General features: G+C 31.5%; 1 protein-coding gene across 4 annotated transcripts in view; it reads right to left on the bottom strand.

The window, feature by feature from the left end:
• LOC111056890 overlaps positions 1-19,518 on the bottom strand; it is a 140,907-nt gene that overhangs the window by 58,251 nt on the left and 63,138 nt on the right. For 2 of the 4 annotated variants that reach the window (XM_039433863.1, XM_039433861.1), the window contains exons 3-7: positions 14,739-14,870; positions 10,242-10,319; positions 7,564-7,684; positions 5,997-6,174; positions 2,054-2,125 (exon numbers count right to left, since the gene is read on the bottom strand). In XM_039433863.1, the coding sequence (XP_039289797.1) occupies positions 2,054-2,125; positions 5,997-6,174; positions 7,564-7,684; positions 10,242-10,319; positions 14,739-14,774 (485 nt within the window). In that variant the 5' untranslated portion in view covers positions 14,775-14,870. Of the gene's footprint in view, positions 1-2,053; positions 2,126-5,996; positions 6,175-7,563; positions 7,685-10,241; positions 10,320-13,442; positions 13,578-14,738; positions 14,871-19,518 lie in introns of those variants that run through there. The other 2 variants (XM_039433862.1, XM_039433864.1) reach the window with 2 other exon arrangements.

A 19,518-nucleotide genomic window follows, 5' to 3' on the forward strand; every position in this document is an offset into this window, starting at 1 on the left:
TACACATGATGAACATATGTGTTTGTCAAGTTCCGTTCAAACAAATAGCATAGAGAAACAATAGCGTAAGTAGATATCCCTTGGTATAGGGAGTTTATGTCGTAACTTTTACTGTTATCTCAAGCCGATTACTTTCGATTATTGTCGATTTTTACTGTTTTGTTTGGGTGAGAGTGTATGAACGGCACAATATGAGAGACTACCAGTGTCACACAGCTTGACGGGAAATAACTATGTGGATTAACGGCTTGAGATAACAGTGAAAGTTAAGACATAAACTCCCTATACCATGGGATATCTACTTACGCTATTGTTTCTCTATGCTAATAGAATCTATAAGGATTAAGTTATTAACTTGGTGTAAACGCAGCTTTAATGTGAATCCACAATCTTTTTTACAAGTTAGAATTCTAATATGCATATTTTTCACTTTGAAATTTAAATTTTCCATACAAAAATGTGTTACAATGGTTTATTTTCGCATCAGTACTAAAACTCGAATTTTGTGTATAAAGAATCAGTAAGACACCTTTTGTCATTCAACTATTTATCCCCCATCACTTACAACTTTTAAAATTACTCGTAATGTCGGAATTGAGATGGTGTCACAATTAGTTCGTTGATAGCTAATTTATGGATTATTTACTGGAAAATGAGCTAGAATATAATTTTATTACAGTACTCCAAATTGCTATAAAATATATTATACAATGCATTATTGCTAAGTTTTAAAGCATGACTAACTGAGCCATAAATAGCTTCAAAACTTAATTTTTCCTTTGAAATTTTTCATTTGTTTTTGCGAGGCTGGCGGGCCTTCTGGTACATTCAAAAGTAAAAATTATTGACATTAAATTATTTTTCCTACAGTTACGTTGAAAAGTGGTCATTCCTGCACTGATTACAGAACGCAAAGAATCACTTTTCCGCTCTAGTGCGGGAAAAATTTTTTCTGCACTCCAGATTTGCAACATGGCAACGCAAAATAGTTAGTAGGTTATATGGAGCACCAGTGCAGCAAAATCAAAATGAAGTTGGTAACAGTGACTGTGGTATAGTGAGGTGCACGTTATAATAATAACGATGGACAACGAGGACAGCCACCACATGAGTGACAGCCGCCCCTTCATTCAAACACTACTACATTATTCAATTTTATTTATTAATAATAAAATTACACAGAAAAAACATTTGATGGATTTCAGGGAATTTTACCCATAATTACCCACTTTTCATATTCAATGGTAACTGTAGGAAAAATTTTAATGTGAAATACGTGCGCAAAGTTCCTCTGCTGCACTCAACAAACCATTCCGCCCCCGCCTACGGCTCGGGCGTAAACGTTTCTTTCGGTGCAGCAAACTGTCACTTTGCGCACTAGTTGCACGAATAACTATTTTCCCACCAGTTTCCATCACAAGTTCTACGATTTCTCGTGATGGTATGGAATTGAGATGGTTTCTTGGATGGCTGATTTTATGAATTATTTCAAATTTCAACATTTCAAATTACAGAGTACAGAATTATTGTATAAACATAATTTGAAATTGATTGAAAAGATTTCAAGTTTCAAGAGGTTTACAGCAAATTTCTGCACATCATCAATTATTTTTGATAATTTGAAAATCAAGCTAATTTCAAAAGAGGTGTAATACAGTACACTATTCTGCACACCATCATTTATTATTCATTTATAAATTGATACATACAATATAATTCTTAACTATGAATGATTGGGGAAGGAACAACAGGCTTAAAGCCCAAAACTGTTCCTTTCTCAAATTTAGATAGAAATTGTCCAAAAATAGGTCATGTTTACACTTCATGATTAATATTTAGAGTGCAAATATTTATAAACTAGAATTCACCATCAATCAATCTATGGAAAATTGAAATTTGAAAATACTGAATTTCAATTTGTCTTCAAGAGAAATACATGACGAGGAGATGATTTTCTAGCAGGGCAACCTGGATAAAAGCGAACCAAATAAATTGCAAATTTTTGACAAGAAACAATTGACAGGCTCTGACATGAGAATGCAGATTGACATACCCAGTTTTCCTTATGTTCACCAACTGACTACTATTCAACGCCTTCGGCTTCCCAAACTTATCCTTGTGCAAGCTTTGCAGGAACAAAACACACTCAAGTCAGCTTGTTCAACTTTCAACTTTCAACTACTTACTACAACTGTGTCAGTACAACAACACACACTAACACATACACAGTAGGACAAAGTCAATAAAAAACAGTAGGCTATTTACATGTAAATGAAATGTGGAAAATTGAACGACACAGATGAAAAATGTTATTCATGATCTAGTAGTGAAAGTTTCCACACAAAAGCTGACATTAGAATCTATAGTGAGAAGATTTAAATAAATAAGAAACTTAATATTCTACTGGTAGATTTATATGAAACAAAAGCTGGGTTTACACCAAAGTTATTAACAAAATGTTGATAACTTAATCCTTATAGATTCTATTAGATTGAACGAAACTTGACAAACACATATGTTCATCATGTGTATGATAAGTTATGTTTAATCTAATAGAATCTATAAGGATTAAGTTATTAACATTTTGATAATAACTTTGGTGTAAACTCAGCTTTATATGAATAATATTTCAATAGAGACATAACCTAAATATACGGACAATTCATAAGAAATAAAATACTTTTTGGGTAATTAATTTTCTTCTAAATTTTTGTTTGCTTAATCCAACAAAAACTGAAGAACAGTAATATTTTAATATTAATTCATTCAATATTTTATTGAAGAACACGTAAGGTTACATTTAAATATATAAAAACTGACTTGCAGCATACCAAAAAAATGCTCTTGTCAATGCAATTTAATAATATTTTATTTTGGATCGGTAGTTGTGCTCATTCAAATAACAATGAAGAATAGATTTCGCAGGCACTCTACGTGTATTATCTGTTGCTAAGTGTTGGAAGGTGTTAGTACCTTGGGAATTTAGAATTTGTCTGTACTTCAAGATATGAAAACAGAAATGAGAGGGATACTTCACTGAGTTTCTTTTATTGATCTTATCTTCTCAGAAAATTTAACAAGATAGATTAGGTTTAGTTGCATTCATTTAATAGGGGTTTCACTAATTAATATTTCCCGCATGAATTTCTATATTGCTTGGATACAATTTTTTGGTAGGAATTGTCTCTGGATATTATTGAATATGTTAACTTCAATGTTAAGTTCATCTGGTTTACTTCATTGAAATGATATTTTATTCACAATTTTCATTTTAAAATATATGAATGAATGAATCATTATGATGATATATTGAGAACCCTTCAACGATAATTAACTGAATATAAGGCAGGAAAAATTAAATGGATGGAAGATGAAAGGTGGTAAAAACAGAATATCGAAAAATCTTATACTAAATTCTGCGACCAAGTAGGCTAAATAATGTTGGTAATTTAATAATTGAACCTCTACTCTAGTCCTGGTTAATTATTATTGATAGTTACACTCTTGATCAGAACTTATGAGGCTGAAAGATAATTAGTAAAACTGTAACTCAATTGTGAACTATTTAGAAAAACTTTCCATTGCAATATGGGTTCTACAATTTTGAGTCACTACTCATACAAATCCAATGCAATGCAGTTTCAAAAATATTGTGCTGACAATGCCAAAATGCAATTTTTATTATAACTTGTGCGAGTGCTAGAACTAAAACTACTAGTTAGAATGGAAAATTGTGGGATTTTATTAATCTTATTTGAATAGAGAATTTTCTCAACAATAAGGGACAGTCATCATGGAAGAGATCTTCAAGGGTAATATTTTTTAATTTGTTCAAATTGCATTCAAGCATAATATTCGAATATGATTAATTTGTTCAACCAGAAGAGAACCTGATTGTAATTTCTTCACTTTTTGTCCATTATTCACAACAAGCATGAATAAGGTAGATCTGGATCTACTACAACTAAATTAACCATTTGTAACGTTATTAAGATTGGAGATCCTCAAAAATATACTAACTAGAGATGCACATTTTTAGCAAATTTACAGTAGGCCTAACATTGCATTTAGATTGAGATAATAATGTAGAAATAAGGAGATGATTGAAAAGTGCTTACTATTGGAAATAGCGAGAAAACTTATAATACTGAAAATCATTTACAAAAAGTAACAACTTTCAATTATGAATGAGTTTCAGCAGGAAAAATGTGTTTATGTACAAGATGAAAAATGAAATGATTCTTGTCTACTGAAACAGTTCTAATCCTCATCTATAAAAATTCGACAAAAAGGTTTTCAATTTGAAAAAATACATCTATGGTATTGTGTTTGTTTGTTTTTTTCAATTATAAAAAAGTAGAATTTGATTGATAAAAAAAGCTTCCCAAGGTGAATGGAGGATAACTCATGATAGAGTTATAGATAACATATTTAGAGTAATCACAAAATCATTCTCAAACGACGAACCTAAAAAATTTATATAAACTGAAAATAAAACAGCTAGGATCTCATAGATTAAAAAAGTGGAGCCTAGAAGATGATAATTCATGTATATGATAGTATTGTGTGTACTATTAGGAAAATGATTTATAAAAATCCTGTTAAGTATGACGAATCAAGGGATTTGTATTATTAGGGATTCAAAAAATTTGCATTCGCTTCAATCTGAAATATATTAAAATTCAAATTATATAAATCTTTTTAGTATTCTATGGTAATGAATGTTTGGTAGATTCTACGTATTCAGTTCAGATTTATCAACTGCAATGGTTTAAAAGAACTATTTATGCTTCAGCCCTGATCTAATTTGAAATGTTAATGAAGAACAACAAGATTTTATACGAGTAAATCAAATAAATAATAGAAGTGACAATTTTTTATTTTGAAAATACTGTTACAATTGGGATATTAATTACTACCATAACAAGATATTTATGCAAGTATATTAAACATGATCTGAAATCTGTGAAACTTCATAATACAACACTCAAGTTAAACTGAAAAAAATAAATTAACTAATAAATCTGATAAATTTGAAATGATTGTAGTACATACATTTTTTGGACTCAAAATAGTGTGTGAATTGAGTTATCATTTACATAACCTCTAGACTGTGTATTCCAAATTAAGGTTTAAAGCAGTTTTGGGCGAATGCCTGTTGTTTTTACTTGCATTGTATCTATTGTACCGTATATGAATAAATGAAATGAAATGAAACAAAAATACCATGAGATCATTTTTATTTGAAAGTTGTCTTTCGTTGAATGCTAAGAATTTTTAAGGAAACCTATCTAAAATCGGATCATTGACAAACGTGAGTATTTTTGAACAATCAAGCATAGTTGAGTAAAGTAATATCTAACAAGTGAGACTACAAAACGTCCATCTTCAACATCCCAGGAGTTGTTCTAAATCGCCGAAAACCTTCATTAATTTTCCGGCCGGGTTGGTCTAGTGGTAAGGAGCGTTACAAACTTCGGTCTGCTAGCACCGCCTGGTTCGTGGGTTCGAATCCCGCCGATGGCATGGACATTTGTTTATCTAATAATTCACCAACGCACTTTCCATTACCCACACCCAAGCAAAAAAGCTCATGTGGGCATCATTCACAATAAAAACATAGAAAAGTAATCTAATTACGTTTTCAAACTGAAACCAGTATTTTTCACAGTGATTATACTTCTAAGAATTATTGAAGACAAACATATTTGAGAGAAATTTTAAATCGTAAGCTAGTGTCATTTTAACCTAATTGCAAGATACAAAATCCTACGACCATAAATGGATGTCAATTTGTAATTTCCTTGGTCATTTTAAACCATTCAAGTACCTACTGAGTAGCCTACTGTAATGTGTTGAACCTACACAAAAACGCCAGAAATTGTAAATCCTCTAAGAGTGCTAACCGAGCCTAGTTGTGGCAATACAATTGCAAATGTACTGTAATGCACATTTGGTGATTGTGAGGAGTGAGAGGAGATAGACACTACACTCACCCTCTCTCTCTGAGCGACTCCAGCTGCTTCCCGGTGAGGCGGCGCGGCTCGCCGCTCGAGTCGACTGCAACCGCGTCCAACTCATCGAACGACGGCGCTATGAACAGTTCGCGCAAACTGTTCGGCCGATGCTGGTTCGCGCGTCTCGCGAGCGTGCAGCATCCTTCTCCCGAACCACCTAGCGAACACAAAATTGCCTTAAATACAAAGAATTACATAAGCGATTGTTGCAATACGGTACCAAAGAGAGAAGATAGCATAAGATCACATGGTATGGAGCGTCTATGTTCCAAATTTCACTGTTAACAAGCCCATAGTCTTAGTAGTTGTTTTTGGTGAAGCTATGTGACACTGGTAGTCTCTCATACTGTGCCGTTCTTACACTCTCACCCCAACAAAACAGTAATACAGTAATAGACAGTACTCGACAGAAATCGGAGTCAGTTAACAAAAAATCGGATTGAAATTTGAAACATAAATGGCCTATACCATGGGATATGGATATCTACTTATGCTATATTTTATCAATGACGGTACTGTCAATACTATGATTTATTTACTCAATAGAATCTATTATTAAAATACGGTACCATCATTACAACTATTATCTGCTTAATAGAATCTATTATTATAATTTAGTACTATTAATAACATTATTTATTCACCCGAAGAAAGCATGAACTTATTCGTGGACAAATCTCTTGATAGGTACATTCCATTAACCTTTGAAACAAGAACTTCCATTGAAACTACTAGTTACATTTCAAACATCTATAATTTGCAAGTGCAAATCATTGATGTGGAAAACTGTTGGATTAAACATCGAATAAGCATAACATAGAAGTATGATATCTCTATAATATGAAGTTTGGAGAATATTTTTATTCGACTAAATTCAGGAAATGAATATGTTTAGAGCAGAGAGTTTTCTCTTTGGATGTGAAGTGTTTGATCAAATAAAAGAGAAATGAGTAATTATTTTACTCCAGCAACAGGAATTTTTTTGAAAAGCCTTCTTTGCATTGCTAACACATGGATCAGTTCCACATGGAAAATACCGTGTTTGTACAATAGTGTAAATATAGCGTGTCCATATTCTCAATTATATAAGAGTGATCGCAAAACATTTGTGAATAGGAAGAAGATTTTATTCGTATAAGCAATCCACCATTCAATAAGAAATCACTTCATTCAATGAAATTTGTAGAAATTATGCTTAGATTATTGATACACTTTAGGGGAGGAACAGTTTTGGGTTGTGTCTGTTGGTCTTTACCCCATAATTTCAATGAATTGCGTATCATTGAATCAATTAACTTTGTATCATTGAATCAATGAATGTGTATCATTGAATCAATGAATTGTGTATCGTTGAATCAATGAATTGTGAATCATTGAACCAATAAATTGCGTATCATTGAATCAATGAATTGTGTATCGTTGAATTCGTTGAATATCGCAATGAATTGTGTATCATTGATTCAATGAATTGCGTATTATTGAATCAATGAATTGTGTATCACTGAATTGTCTATCATTGAATGAATAAATGAAGCCGATATCACACCTGTGATATAAGGTATGTCGGTGTTGTTACTAGCGAGTGATCCATGAGGTACTGTGGCGTTGACCGGCGGTGGTAGTATTATTGGAAAGGTTTTCCAATGGTAGAGGAACTGTTCGCCAACCTAAAATTAAAAACAAAACATTTTAAACTCAACTCAAATCTCATTCAAATATAGAGTTAAAATTATATTTATTTTGAATGAAAAAGACTGAGAAATTGTCAAAACCCACAGATTTATTGATACTTAGAAAGACCGGTTTCGGTGTAATATGGTGTAATAACCAAAACCGGTCTTTCTAAATATCAATAAATCTGTGGTTTTTTTACAATTTCTCAGTCTTTTTCATTCAATATGAATAATTACCACAATATCAACTTCTCAACTACACAAAAAGTGAAAATTATATTTCTAATGTATGCCTATATATACAGTATATTCAAATGGAATCTGTGTAGATAATACATTACCTACCAATTTTTCAATTCGATTGCCATCTTTTTTAGTTGTACAAGTCATGAAACATCACTGATGTTTTTACAATAATTATATACAAGTTAATTAGTCTTTATATTTATATTTTGATAAATTGAAACCAGTATTATCCATTATTGTACTTGTTTTGTCAAACCACTGATTGCGAATAAATTCTATTCTTCAGACTAATAGTATAGAGAAACAATAGTGTAAGTAGATATCCCATGGTATAGGGAGTTTATGTCGTAACTTTTACTGTTATCTCAAGCCGATAGTTCACGTAGTTCTTTTTCTTGAAGCTGTGTGACACTAGTAGTCTCTCATATTGTGCCGTTCATACACTCTCACCCGGTCAAAACAGTAAAAATCGACAATAAGTGACAGTGATCGGCTTGAGATAGCAGTAAAAGTTGCGACATAAACTCATTATACCATTGGATATCTATTTACGCTATTGTTTCTCTATGCTAATAGGTACCTATATTACTTTGAACCATACTTGAACCAGTTTGACCTATTACTTTGACCCAGTATATAATATCCTATACTATTAAACGAGCAGCTTCTGTTTATATGTTTAGATGTTTATATGTTTGTATTTCACCGGATCTCGAAAACGGCTCTAACGATTCTCACGAAATTCAGAACATAGTAGGTTTATAATATAAAGATTAGATTGTACTAGGTCTCATCCCTGGGAAATCTCGCTGAAGGACATTAAAAGGATAATTATTATTCATCCTTGGAAAAACAGCTGATAATAATTATTTCATCGTCTGTTGGTGATGGAAGTGAGTGAGCGAGTTCATGTGTGTGGGACTGTGTCAAAATTATGACTCAGCTGTTGAACTTTTGTAATCATTCAATCAGGTACTTAGTGCCGGTTGCAAAAAAGCCGGGTTATTTTCAATCATGATTAATTCCAGTAGATCCATTTTTTGAAATAGTCTTCACTGATTTTGTTCACGTGGAGTTAATCAGGATTAAAATTTAACCGGCTTTTGTGCAACTGGGCCTTTGTGAGGGACATTTTTGCATTCCGCTGGAAATGAATCTCAATTTACTGTGATTAGATAGAACATTTCTGTATGAATGTTATTATAATTTCTTCTCTCGTAATAAATTGATCATGTTTTTGTACTCCAGAGCGAAGCTCGGTCCCCAATATTACTTTATATTCGTGATACTTTCAGGAAGATCCTGATTTTTTTTTAATCATCATATGTTATTAGTATTACGTTTGTTCTTGTGAAACAAGATTATTAATATTATCCAACTCAATAAGGTACCTCAACAATATCATGAGATGAAACTTTGAAGGAAAAATAAGATTAATTGAATGAAGAGAAGAATTTAACTGAATGAAGTTGGAAAAGAGCAATAAATTATGATATGATAGAAGAGATCTGATGAATATCGTCACTTTATGAAGTTTTAGTGAAATTTTCCTATAAAATAGATCAATTCAATGAATATTTATTTATTAGGTTAGCACCAAAAATATGATGATCGGAAAAGAAAAAAAAACAGGTTATTGCCCAAAACTTCTTCAATTTCTTAATTTAGTTTCAAATAGTCAAAATATTATACGTAGGTTATGTCCATTCCAATTTCTACACCAAATCACAATCTGAAAATATAAATTATAATATTATATAAATTATATTATTATTGATCAAATTCAATCTAATTATATTTTATTCGTCTTATAGAGAACGACCACCTCATAGAGAATGAGTACCACATTAGAGTCAAATCTTGGATCAACAAAGACTGATTAATTATAATCTTCTTGGAAATTATAATTATTGATTGCAACATTATTATTCATATTGGTTATAATGACGTTTATTGATATTGCAGTTTACGCCTCATAATCTACAAATACTGTTAGATTTATTCAACAGATAACATTGAGAATGATCAATTTATTTAAGAAGTTCTACACACGTTAGCCTTTGATAACAGTTGCGTAACCTTCTAGAAAATATAACCCAATTTATCGTTAATGCGTTTAGAGTTATCGTATTGATTCTGTCAAATTTTAATATTCTGTGAAATTTAAATGATTATGAAATTAATGTCAACATCAATCCTAATTACAAACCAACACAATGAATCAGTTTATCAGAATTGAACATACTTCAACAAAATTATTCAGACTGGAATAATGTTGAAATTTGATATTGAAAGTTAATATTACCTCTTTTATGTTTTGAACCAGTTGGACCAATTCATCAGGTGCACCTTTCAGGTTCACCTCGAACTGAATCGGTTCTTTCTGAAAATAAAAGATACAACAATAAATGTTTAATGTAAAATTTTGAAAAAGTAAGTTTGAATATACATCTATACACATAAACCTCCACTGCCTGTCAGGATATTTTCATAAAATTAGATTTAGGGCCGGTTTCCGAGCACGGGATTTAGCTAAGTCCTAGACTTTAAACAGCTGGAGTCAGAAAATTGGTTTTCCAAAACGGGGCGTAGTCGCAGTCATTGTCAAAGGCCTAGTCACGTTTGAATTAAATTTCGAAAAACTAGAAAATTGAACACAAAATAAAATAAAGAGAAAATAGTGTAAAGTTTCAACTATTTTAAATGATTTAGGAATGTCTAATTTCGTTAAGGAAAAACGTTTCCAATTATAGAAATGAGAAAATGAAAACTACGACTACTGTTATAAAAGCTGCGACTACGCCCCGTTTTGGAAAGCTAATTTTCTGACTCCAGCTGTTTAAAGTCTAGAACTTAGCTAAATCCCGAGCTCGGAAACCGGGTCTAAATCACTTATGTCAAAAAACTACCTTACATTGAGGAGAATTATGAGAATTAGAAACGGAGCAATGGAATATTTTAAATCATTAATTCATGTCAAGAAACTACCTTACATTAAGAAAAATTATGAGGAGAATTTGAAACGGAACACTGGAATACATTATTTTCAGACACAATTTCGTTTTTGAGTATTTTTTATTGTAATCTTGCTGACTTATGATAGACAATTGATTAATTAATTGGGGAATCCGGTTCCACAAGGTGTCAAACTATCAAAAGATAAACCGCAAAACTTCAATAAAATATTCTGAATCATACACATGGCCGTTGTGTGTTAATTCATTAGCTAAATTTCTCACCCCGGCCCAAGATATACAATGCCACCGCTACGGAATCAATGATACCAGATCATGTTACTCATTTTCTCCCCTAATGTTTTTATTCTTCCAGCAACACCCGCATAATAGTCTCTACTGGTTACACTGACACCTTCCTGTTCTTTGTTCGCTTATGCGAAATATAAATGACATTTTGTGACATGCATTCACAGGATGTGTCATGTCATTATCACTCAATAGGGAAGGCGATGAGGCTAAAAATTACTAATAGATTCAGTCAAAAATGAAAGGTGGGCCTATGTTAGTGGCACAGGTCTATGGCTACACTACCGCTCATTTTACCGCTACTTGTGATATAAATAGCATAATTCCCTGTAGGCTAAAAAATAAGAGAAACTGTAAATATCTACATTGTTTTACAATAAGGTACAGCCAAAATACCTCGAAGTATTATCAGCATTCTTCTCTTAGAATGAGAGCAAAGAATAATGTAATTCATACAAATTAACAAGTATATGGACTGCTAGATCAAGTTGATAGATCACTTATAAACTGCAACAAGTTGCATCTACTCAGATCAGTTTTTATCCGCGATAAAAATAGAAATTTATTGAATATAAATGTATTTTTTTAATGTATGAATTCCGGGTTACTTTCTTGTATATATAAAAAAGAATTAAAGTACCCTTTGAAATTATTAAAATAATAGAATAAAAATACAAATTATAACTACTAGATTTGGTGATCACACCGAATATTTATATTTAATATTTTTATAACCTGACGATGGTGTGATAACCGAATCTAGTAGTTATAATTTGTATTTTTATTCTATTATTTTATTAATTTCAAAGGGTACTATAATTCTATTTTGTATATGAACATGTATTTATAGAGATCAGCACTATAATAATATAAATAGATATTATGATGAATTCTGAATGATTCTAGTGTTCAATGATTCTTACCCAACACATAGTAATATTTATTTGATTGGTGCAACCATGTAAAATTAATTTTCTCATTCTTCGTTAACATACATTTATTTTTTAAATTTTAAAACTAATTGGACGTTGTTTCTCTTTTAGATTATTTATGTATTTATTTATAAATAAATAAATAAAATAAATAAATAAATAAAATTTTATTGCCATCAAATTCATGGAACACAGACAACGTCAAATATCAGGTACAATACAATAATAATGAAAAAACAATGTCACATAACAGTCTTTAGGTAATAATGTGTGTCAATAATCAATCATTAAAGCTTTAAATTGGTGAAATTGAAATACAGGTCACAATACAGTACTATTAAGATATAAAGACATTCACTAGCACAAGACTTAGTGTAAATATACATCTGGTAACTATAGAGAAATTACATTTTCATGAAAATCATCAACAATGAGTATATAGATTTCCCCACTTTCACCTTGTTATAATATTATAATATAATCAAGCCTACTATGTTACAATATAATTTTTCTATTGGAAGTAATGTTTTCATGTTTCTGTTTTGTTACTCGTCACCAGCACCCAAACTATGGTTTATTATTATTAAACGAAAATCCAAAAAAATGCTGTAATTCACCCAGAAGACTTCTGCTACTGCAAATATTGACAACCGTGTAAACAGCTAAATGGAAATTCGATGAGCGCTACTATTCAAGAATTCCCGGGCTGATAAATAATTTTTGAATAGTAGCGCTCATCGAATTTCCATCTAGCTGTCTACCCGGTTGTCAATATTTGCAGTAGCAGAAGTCTTCGGGGTGAATTACAGCATTTAATTTGGATTTTCGTTTAATGATAATAATTCATTCATTAGCATTTGAATAATTGCAATATCTCAGTAACTTCCATCTGTAAAATATGGTTTTGTCACTAAATAAGTATGAATGATGAAAATATTAGCTCTAGTCCAAAGAATATTACATTTGTAATCTGTATTCAATTAGATAGTTTTTATGAATTCTACTATGTAATATTATTTATTATTATTGTGTCAGCGGCTATTGATTATTGATTACTCATTATGCTTTATAATTCATTATTATCTTTACATCTATTTGTTGTTGTTACACATATGTAAGAGTTTTTCTGTATTGTAAATAAATTTGATTCGATTTGAAGAGCAATAAAATTTTTTTTAATCAAAAATTCAAATGAAAAGTTGAAATCACTGTTGCATCACAAAAATGGGGAAAACAAGGATTATTTTGACTAGATTTGATTTGATTGGAATGTGAGTATTTTTGATTTGTAAGAAATGTGGGGGTAGTTACCTCTGGTTGGGGGGTGTCGTTGCGGGGCCCACTCATGGCGAGCCCTAGACAGTCGGGTCAGCTATTCTTCAGCCGCGTTCGTTCATCATACACCATTGTGCCGCAAGCTGGGTGCAGTCTGCATCCACTCCCCTGCAACGGCAATTGAAAGACCATTAAAAATTAATGAAAAATAATAATTGGGTAATTAATGCACATGCATGGGTGATTAAATTAAATTCAACCGTTACTTGTCGTGGATATCAATAGCATAATTTCCTGTAGGCTAAAACATGAACGAAAATGTATCAGCATTGTTTTACAATATTAAGGTAGACGCACACAGATCGTCATCGGACGGACGGCACGCATCGTACGGATCGGATGATTAGATTTGATGCATTGTTTTCAATTGGAGTGCGCATACATATCCGCATCCGTATAGGTATGCGCACTCCAATTGAAAACAATGCATCAAATCTAATCATCCGATCCGTACGATGCGTGCCGTCCGTCCGATGACGATCTGCGTGCGTCTACCTTAACACAACCAATTATCATTAAAATATTATTAACATTCTTCCATTAGAATGAGAAAAGATTAGAACTATTGTATTGCTTGGTTTTTCAGTTATTTTAACAGGCCAGTGCGTTATAATAATATTAATAAATAGGGGTTTCACAATAAATAATTTCAAAAAATGAATTGTAAGTTTCAATTGTAATAATTTGAATAGTAGCGCTCATCGAATTCCATCTAGCTGTCTACCCGGTTGTCAATATTTGCAGTAGCAGAAGTCTTCGGGGTGAATTACAGCATTTAATTTGGATTTTCGTTTAATGATAATAATTCATTCATTAGCATTTGAATAATTGCAATATCTCAGTAACTTCATCTGTAAAATATGGTTTTGTCACTAAATAAGTATGAATGATGAAAAATATTAGCTCTAGTCCAAAGAATATTACATTTGTAATATGTATTCAATTAGATAGTTTTTATGAATTCTACTATGTAATATTATTTATTATTATTGTGTCAGCGGCTATTGATTATTGTTTTCTCATTATGCTTTATAATTCATTATTATCTTTACATCTATTTGTTGTTGTTACACATATGTAAGAGTTTTTCTGTATTGTAAATAAATTTGATTCGATTTGAAGAGCAATAAAATTTTTTTAATCAAAAATTCAAATGAAAAGTTGAAATCACTGTTGCATCACAAAATGGGGAAAACAAGGATTATTTTGACTAGATTTGATTTGATTGGAATGTGAGTATTTTTGATTTGTAAGAAATGTGGGGGTAGTTACCTCTGGTTGGGGGGTGTCGTTGCGGGGCCCACTCATGGCGAGCCCTAGACAGTCGGGTCAGCTATTCTTCAGCCGCGTTCGTTCATCATACACCATTGTGCCGCAAGCTGGGTGCAGTCTGCATCCACTCCCCTGCAACACCAAAAAGTCAATTGAAAGACCATTATTACAAATCAATTAAAAATTAATGAAAAATAATAGTTGGGTAATTAATGCAAGTAATACAGTACATGCATGGGTGATTAAATTAAATTCAACCGTTACTTGTCGTGGATATCAATAGCATAATTTCCTGTAGGCTAAAACATGAACGAAAATGTATCAGCATTGTTTTACAATATTAAGGTAGACGCACACAGATCGTCATCGGACGGACGGCACGCATCGTACGGATCGGATGATTAGATTTGATGCATTGTTTTCAATTGGAGTGCGCATACATATCCGCATCCGTATAGGTATGCGCACTCCAATTGAAAACAATGCATCAAATCTAATCATCCGATCCGTACGATGCGTGCCGTCCGTCCGATGACGATCTGCGTGCGTCTACCTTAACACAACCAATTATCATTAAAATATTATTAACATTCTTCCATTAGAATGAGAAAAGATTAGAACTATTGTATTGCTTGGTTTTTCAGTTATTTTAACAGGCCAGTGCGTTATAATAATATTAATAAATAGGGGTTTCACAATAAATAATTTCAAAAAATGAATTGTAAGTTTCAATTGTAATTATTTCAATACACGCCCTCAATGCACTTAAGCTTCCTATTTCACATAATGTTACCTAGGTACTTGATGTGATGCTGAACATACCCCTACTTTTGACAATTTATTGGATTTATTTATTGACAATTTATTATTTCACATTATGTGAAATAGAGAGCTCAAGTGCATTGAGGGCTCTTCACTTAAATGGGCTACTTTTGTACAAATTAATAAAAACAGAGAGTACTGCAAGTTTTCATACTGTTTTTATTAATTTAAACTTACAATTCATTTATTTTCCTACAGTTACGTTGAAAAGTGGCCATTGCTGCACTGATTACAGAACGCAAAGAATCACTTTTCCGCTCTAGTGCGGGAAAAATTTTTCTGCACTCCAGATTTGCAACATGGCAACGCAAAATACTTAGTAGGTTATATGGAGCAACAGTGCAGCAAAATCAAAATGAAGTTGGTAACAGTGACTGCTGTGGCTGCTATAGTGAGCAGAGGTGCAACGAAGCACAACGCGCTAATTATTAGTATTATAATTATATTATAACCAAGGACAACATTTTTATTCAATTTGACAATAAATTAGGTTTTTATCAATAATAAAATTACACAGAAAAACATTTGATGCATTTCAGGCAATTTTACCATAATTACCCACTTTTCATATTCAATGGTAACTGTAAGAAAAACTTAATGTGAAATACTTGCGCAAATAACTATTTTGAGATTATCTATTGAGAGGCCCGGATTTATTAAATATTATAATGCACAGGCCAGTTACAAATAACTAAAACCAATCAATACAATAGGGCTAAACAAAAGAATGAATTATGAATCGAAGTTTGAATAATGTAAGAAAGTAATGTCAGAAAGAGCGTGAATGCATATGTAACCTATAATAATATGATAAATACAAAAATATGTTTAATACTACTATGATATCAACTAAATTATGAGTAGAGATTTTTTAATCCATGATCATCCTAATCATCTTAGTAGTTTATAAGATAAGATAATGTACTAGCACAACTACACAAGCTTGAATGGTTGAGGGCTTTAATATCATAAGTTGAGCTTATTTTTGTGCCGGATTAGATTTTATTTGTTCCCTTGTGATTGAGTATTGATTCTAGTGCTGCTTTGGTGCTAGTGGCTGTGAAGCCAATATTGGCTACCACATTAGATTAGTTCGAGAAACTCTCGTGCCAATAAGATATTCTACAGCCCACAATATCTGGACAAGAAGTTCATGAACCAAAGTTTCTGAGCTATGTTTCTAAATAAGAACACAGATAAGGCAACCCCGTTAGGAATTCTCAGGTGATTAAAATTATAATTTATTGGTAAGGAACATACAATAATTGAATCAACACATATTACAAGGAAAAGTATAGGTTAAGAACACAGATAGGCAACCCCGTTAGGAATTCTCAGGTAATTAAAATTATAATTTATTTGTAATGAACATACTATAATGGAATCAGCACATATTACAGGAGAAAAAAGTTCAACAAATTTAGAAGTGAATTCTGAAGACTTATCTGCACTTTAACCAATGATGAGAAGAAATTAAGATGAAGAGCTCTATAGTGAGGTCCACGTTATAATGACAGTATTTGATAAACTTTGATGTTGCTATCCTTGTCTATCATTCGACAAAGCAGGTAGTACTATCCTTTTCTAGCTCCGCAACGATGACATATCTGTTTTTGACAAATCTGTTTAGAAATATAATTAATTAAGGCAGAGAATCGGCAACGCTGTTCTCTATCTTTATCCACTGCCATTATAACGTGGACCTTACTATAGCACTACTATAGTGAGTTCCACGTTATAATGGCAGTGGAGAAAGATAGGAGAAAAACGTTGCCGATCCTCCGTCTTGTCAATGCCTTCTATAGTCGGTAGCTGATACAGGTTTATTAAGTGTTCATTCTCGTTAAAAATAATCAATTATATTTTATTAAGCAAGAAATTAATATTTTTCAATAATTTTCATAATAAGGATGAAATATTTTGTTAATTAATTATTAATTCTACATTGTTAAAAGACGATTTGGCAAGACAGAGCAAATCAAGAAAGAGATAGCACTATCCGCTTTGTTGAATGATAGACAAGGATAGCAATACCATTGCTAATCAAACACTGCCATTATAACGTGGACCTCACTATAGCACTATCATGGGTTCAAGTTGCGCACTAGATGATAATTAGTCAGAAAGTTGGAATGTAAATCATGAGAAAATAGATAGCTTTATTTATGCAGAGTTGGGATTAATTAGTTAATTAACCCATTTCTTGGAGGGAGCGCATGTCAAACTCTTGTATTGTTCTCATTTACATTTTAGAAAAAGATTTTAATTGATAAGGAAAAAGTTTCTGTAGAGAATAAAGAAGGTAGAATGATCCTCTCCGTGATTTCCTTCCGTTAACTGTTACACTTTAAACTGAGATAAAATTCCACTGAAATAACTAATTAGTCAGTTTACAATGGAATCAACACTCGCTGGAATGTCTGAAGAGTGGAAACTTTGAAGTTGATTAAAATTATATACATATTTATTTATTTATTTATTAGAACAGTCACAAACACGATATTTGGAAAGAGAAACAGGCAATTGCCCAAAACTTCTTCAATTCCTTGATTTTGGCACATAAATAGTCCAAAGTGAGGTTAAGTTTAAAATTTCTGTTTTCACCAAAGATTAACACTCAGAGAATACGTAATATATACAGTATAACAGTATAACTTAATTTTTTTTTAATGATTCTAGTAAAAAAAGTTTGAATTTAGTTATTTGCTAAAAATTATAATAAAAATCATATCATGGAAATCGCACCCCCTTCTTCTTCTAAATTGAGGACATAAAAGTTTTGTAAAGACCGAAAGATTGGGAGTTGATACTGTATTGATATGCGATTCCTCATCAGTAATCAATAATCATAATATTCAAGTATGAATAAATCATTCCAATGCTCCCCCATACACTGTAGTAGCCAGGAAAATCGAATTTCATCAAAAATTATTTCCCCAGCAATTACTATTATCAATTGCACAAATATCCAGTCATTATAATATTAATATAAAAATATTAACCTACATAATATTTGGACAATTTGAAACTAAATTAGGAAATTGAAAAAGTTTTGAGCAATAGCCTGTTTTTTCTTTTCCGATAATAATTGTATTGGTCTGAAAATCAAAATCAAATCAAATCTATTTTTTTATTTACAATAAAAACAGTTGAGGTCCTGCCAAACCCAAATGTTTTTCGGCGGGTGCCCAGTTACAGGAAAAAAATGAGTTACAAAAGATAAATAAACTTAGACAAAATAAATATTACACTTCAAAGATTTCAAGTAAAAAATGAAAGAAAACTAATACCAAAATGAAAAAATAAAAATAGAAATATACATAATATTTTGATATAGAATTAATAAAAAAGGGAAAAATGAAATTTATTAGAAAGGAATGAAATAATAAGGAAAAGGGAAAAATTGTTTTACAATTAAGTAATTAGTACATTTTTATCGTTGAGGCAGGCGGCAGTGACAATAAAAGGAAATTTTTAAAACTTCAGCCAGCAAAAGTTGAAAAATTCTAATAATGTAAGCATATGCTGTCATTTTTTCAACTTGACGTCTCTTAAATTATGTGTACGTTATAGTAATATTATTAGTTTTATAAATTGATTGTGCTGTTATTATTGAGATACAACATTACATCCTTCTTAGAGTAATCACGAATATTTGGAGGTAGTCTGTTAAATAAGTAGGGAATTACATAATGTAGGGATCTTCTACCATAAATATTATTGAATCTGGGTACTACATATATTGACGGAGATCTTAAATTGTAGGGTGAGGGAGGAGCAAGGATTCTATAGTATAAATTTTCTAATTATACTATATTATACGATTTATAGTATAATTTTCTAATGAATAAATAAATAAATTATTTACAATGAAATTCAGTAAACAATCAACCACCCATAATATACATCGAAAATCACCAACACTGATGAATTCTAATTTCAATGAACTCTAATCTCA

The sequence above is a fragment of the Nilaparvata lugens genome, chromosome 8 (genome assembly GCF_014356525.2).
Source record: "Nilaparvata lugens isolate BPH chromosome 8, ASM1435652v1, whole genome shotgun sequence".
Classification (NCBI taxonomy): Eukaryota; Metazoa; Arthropoda; class Insecta; order Hemiptera; family Delphacidae; genus Nilaparvata; species Nilaparvata lugens.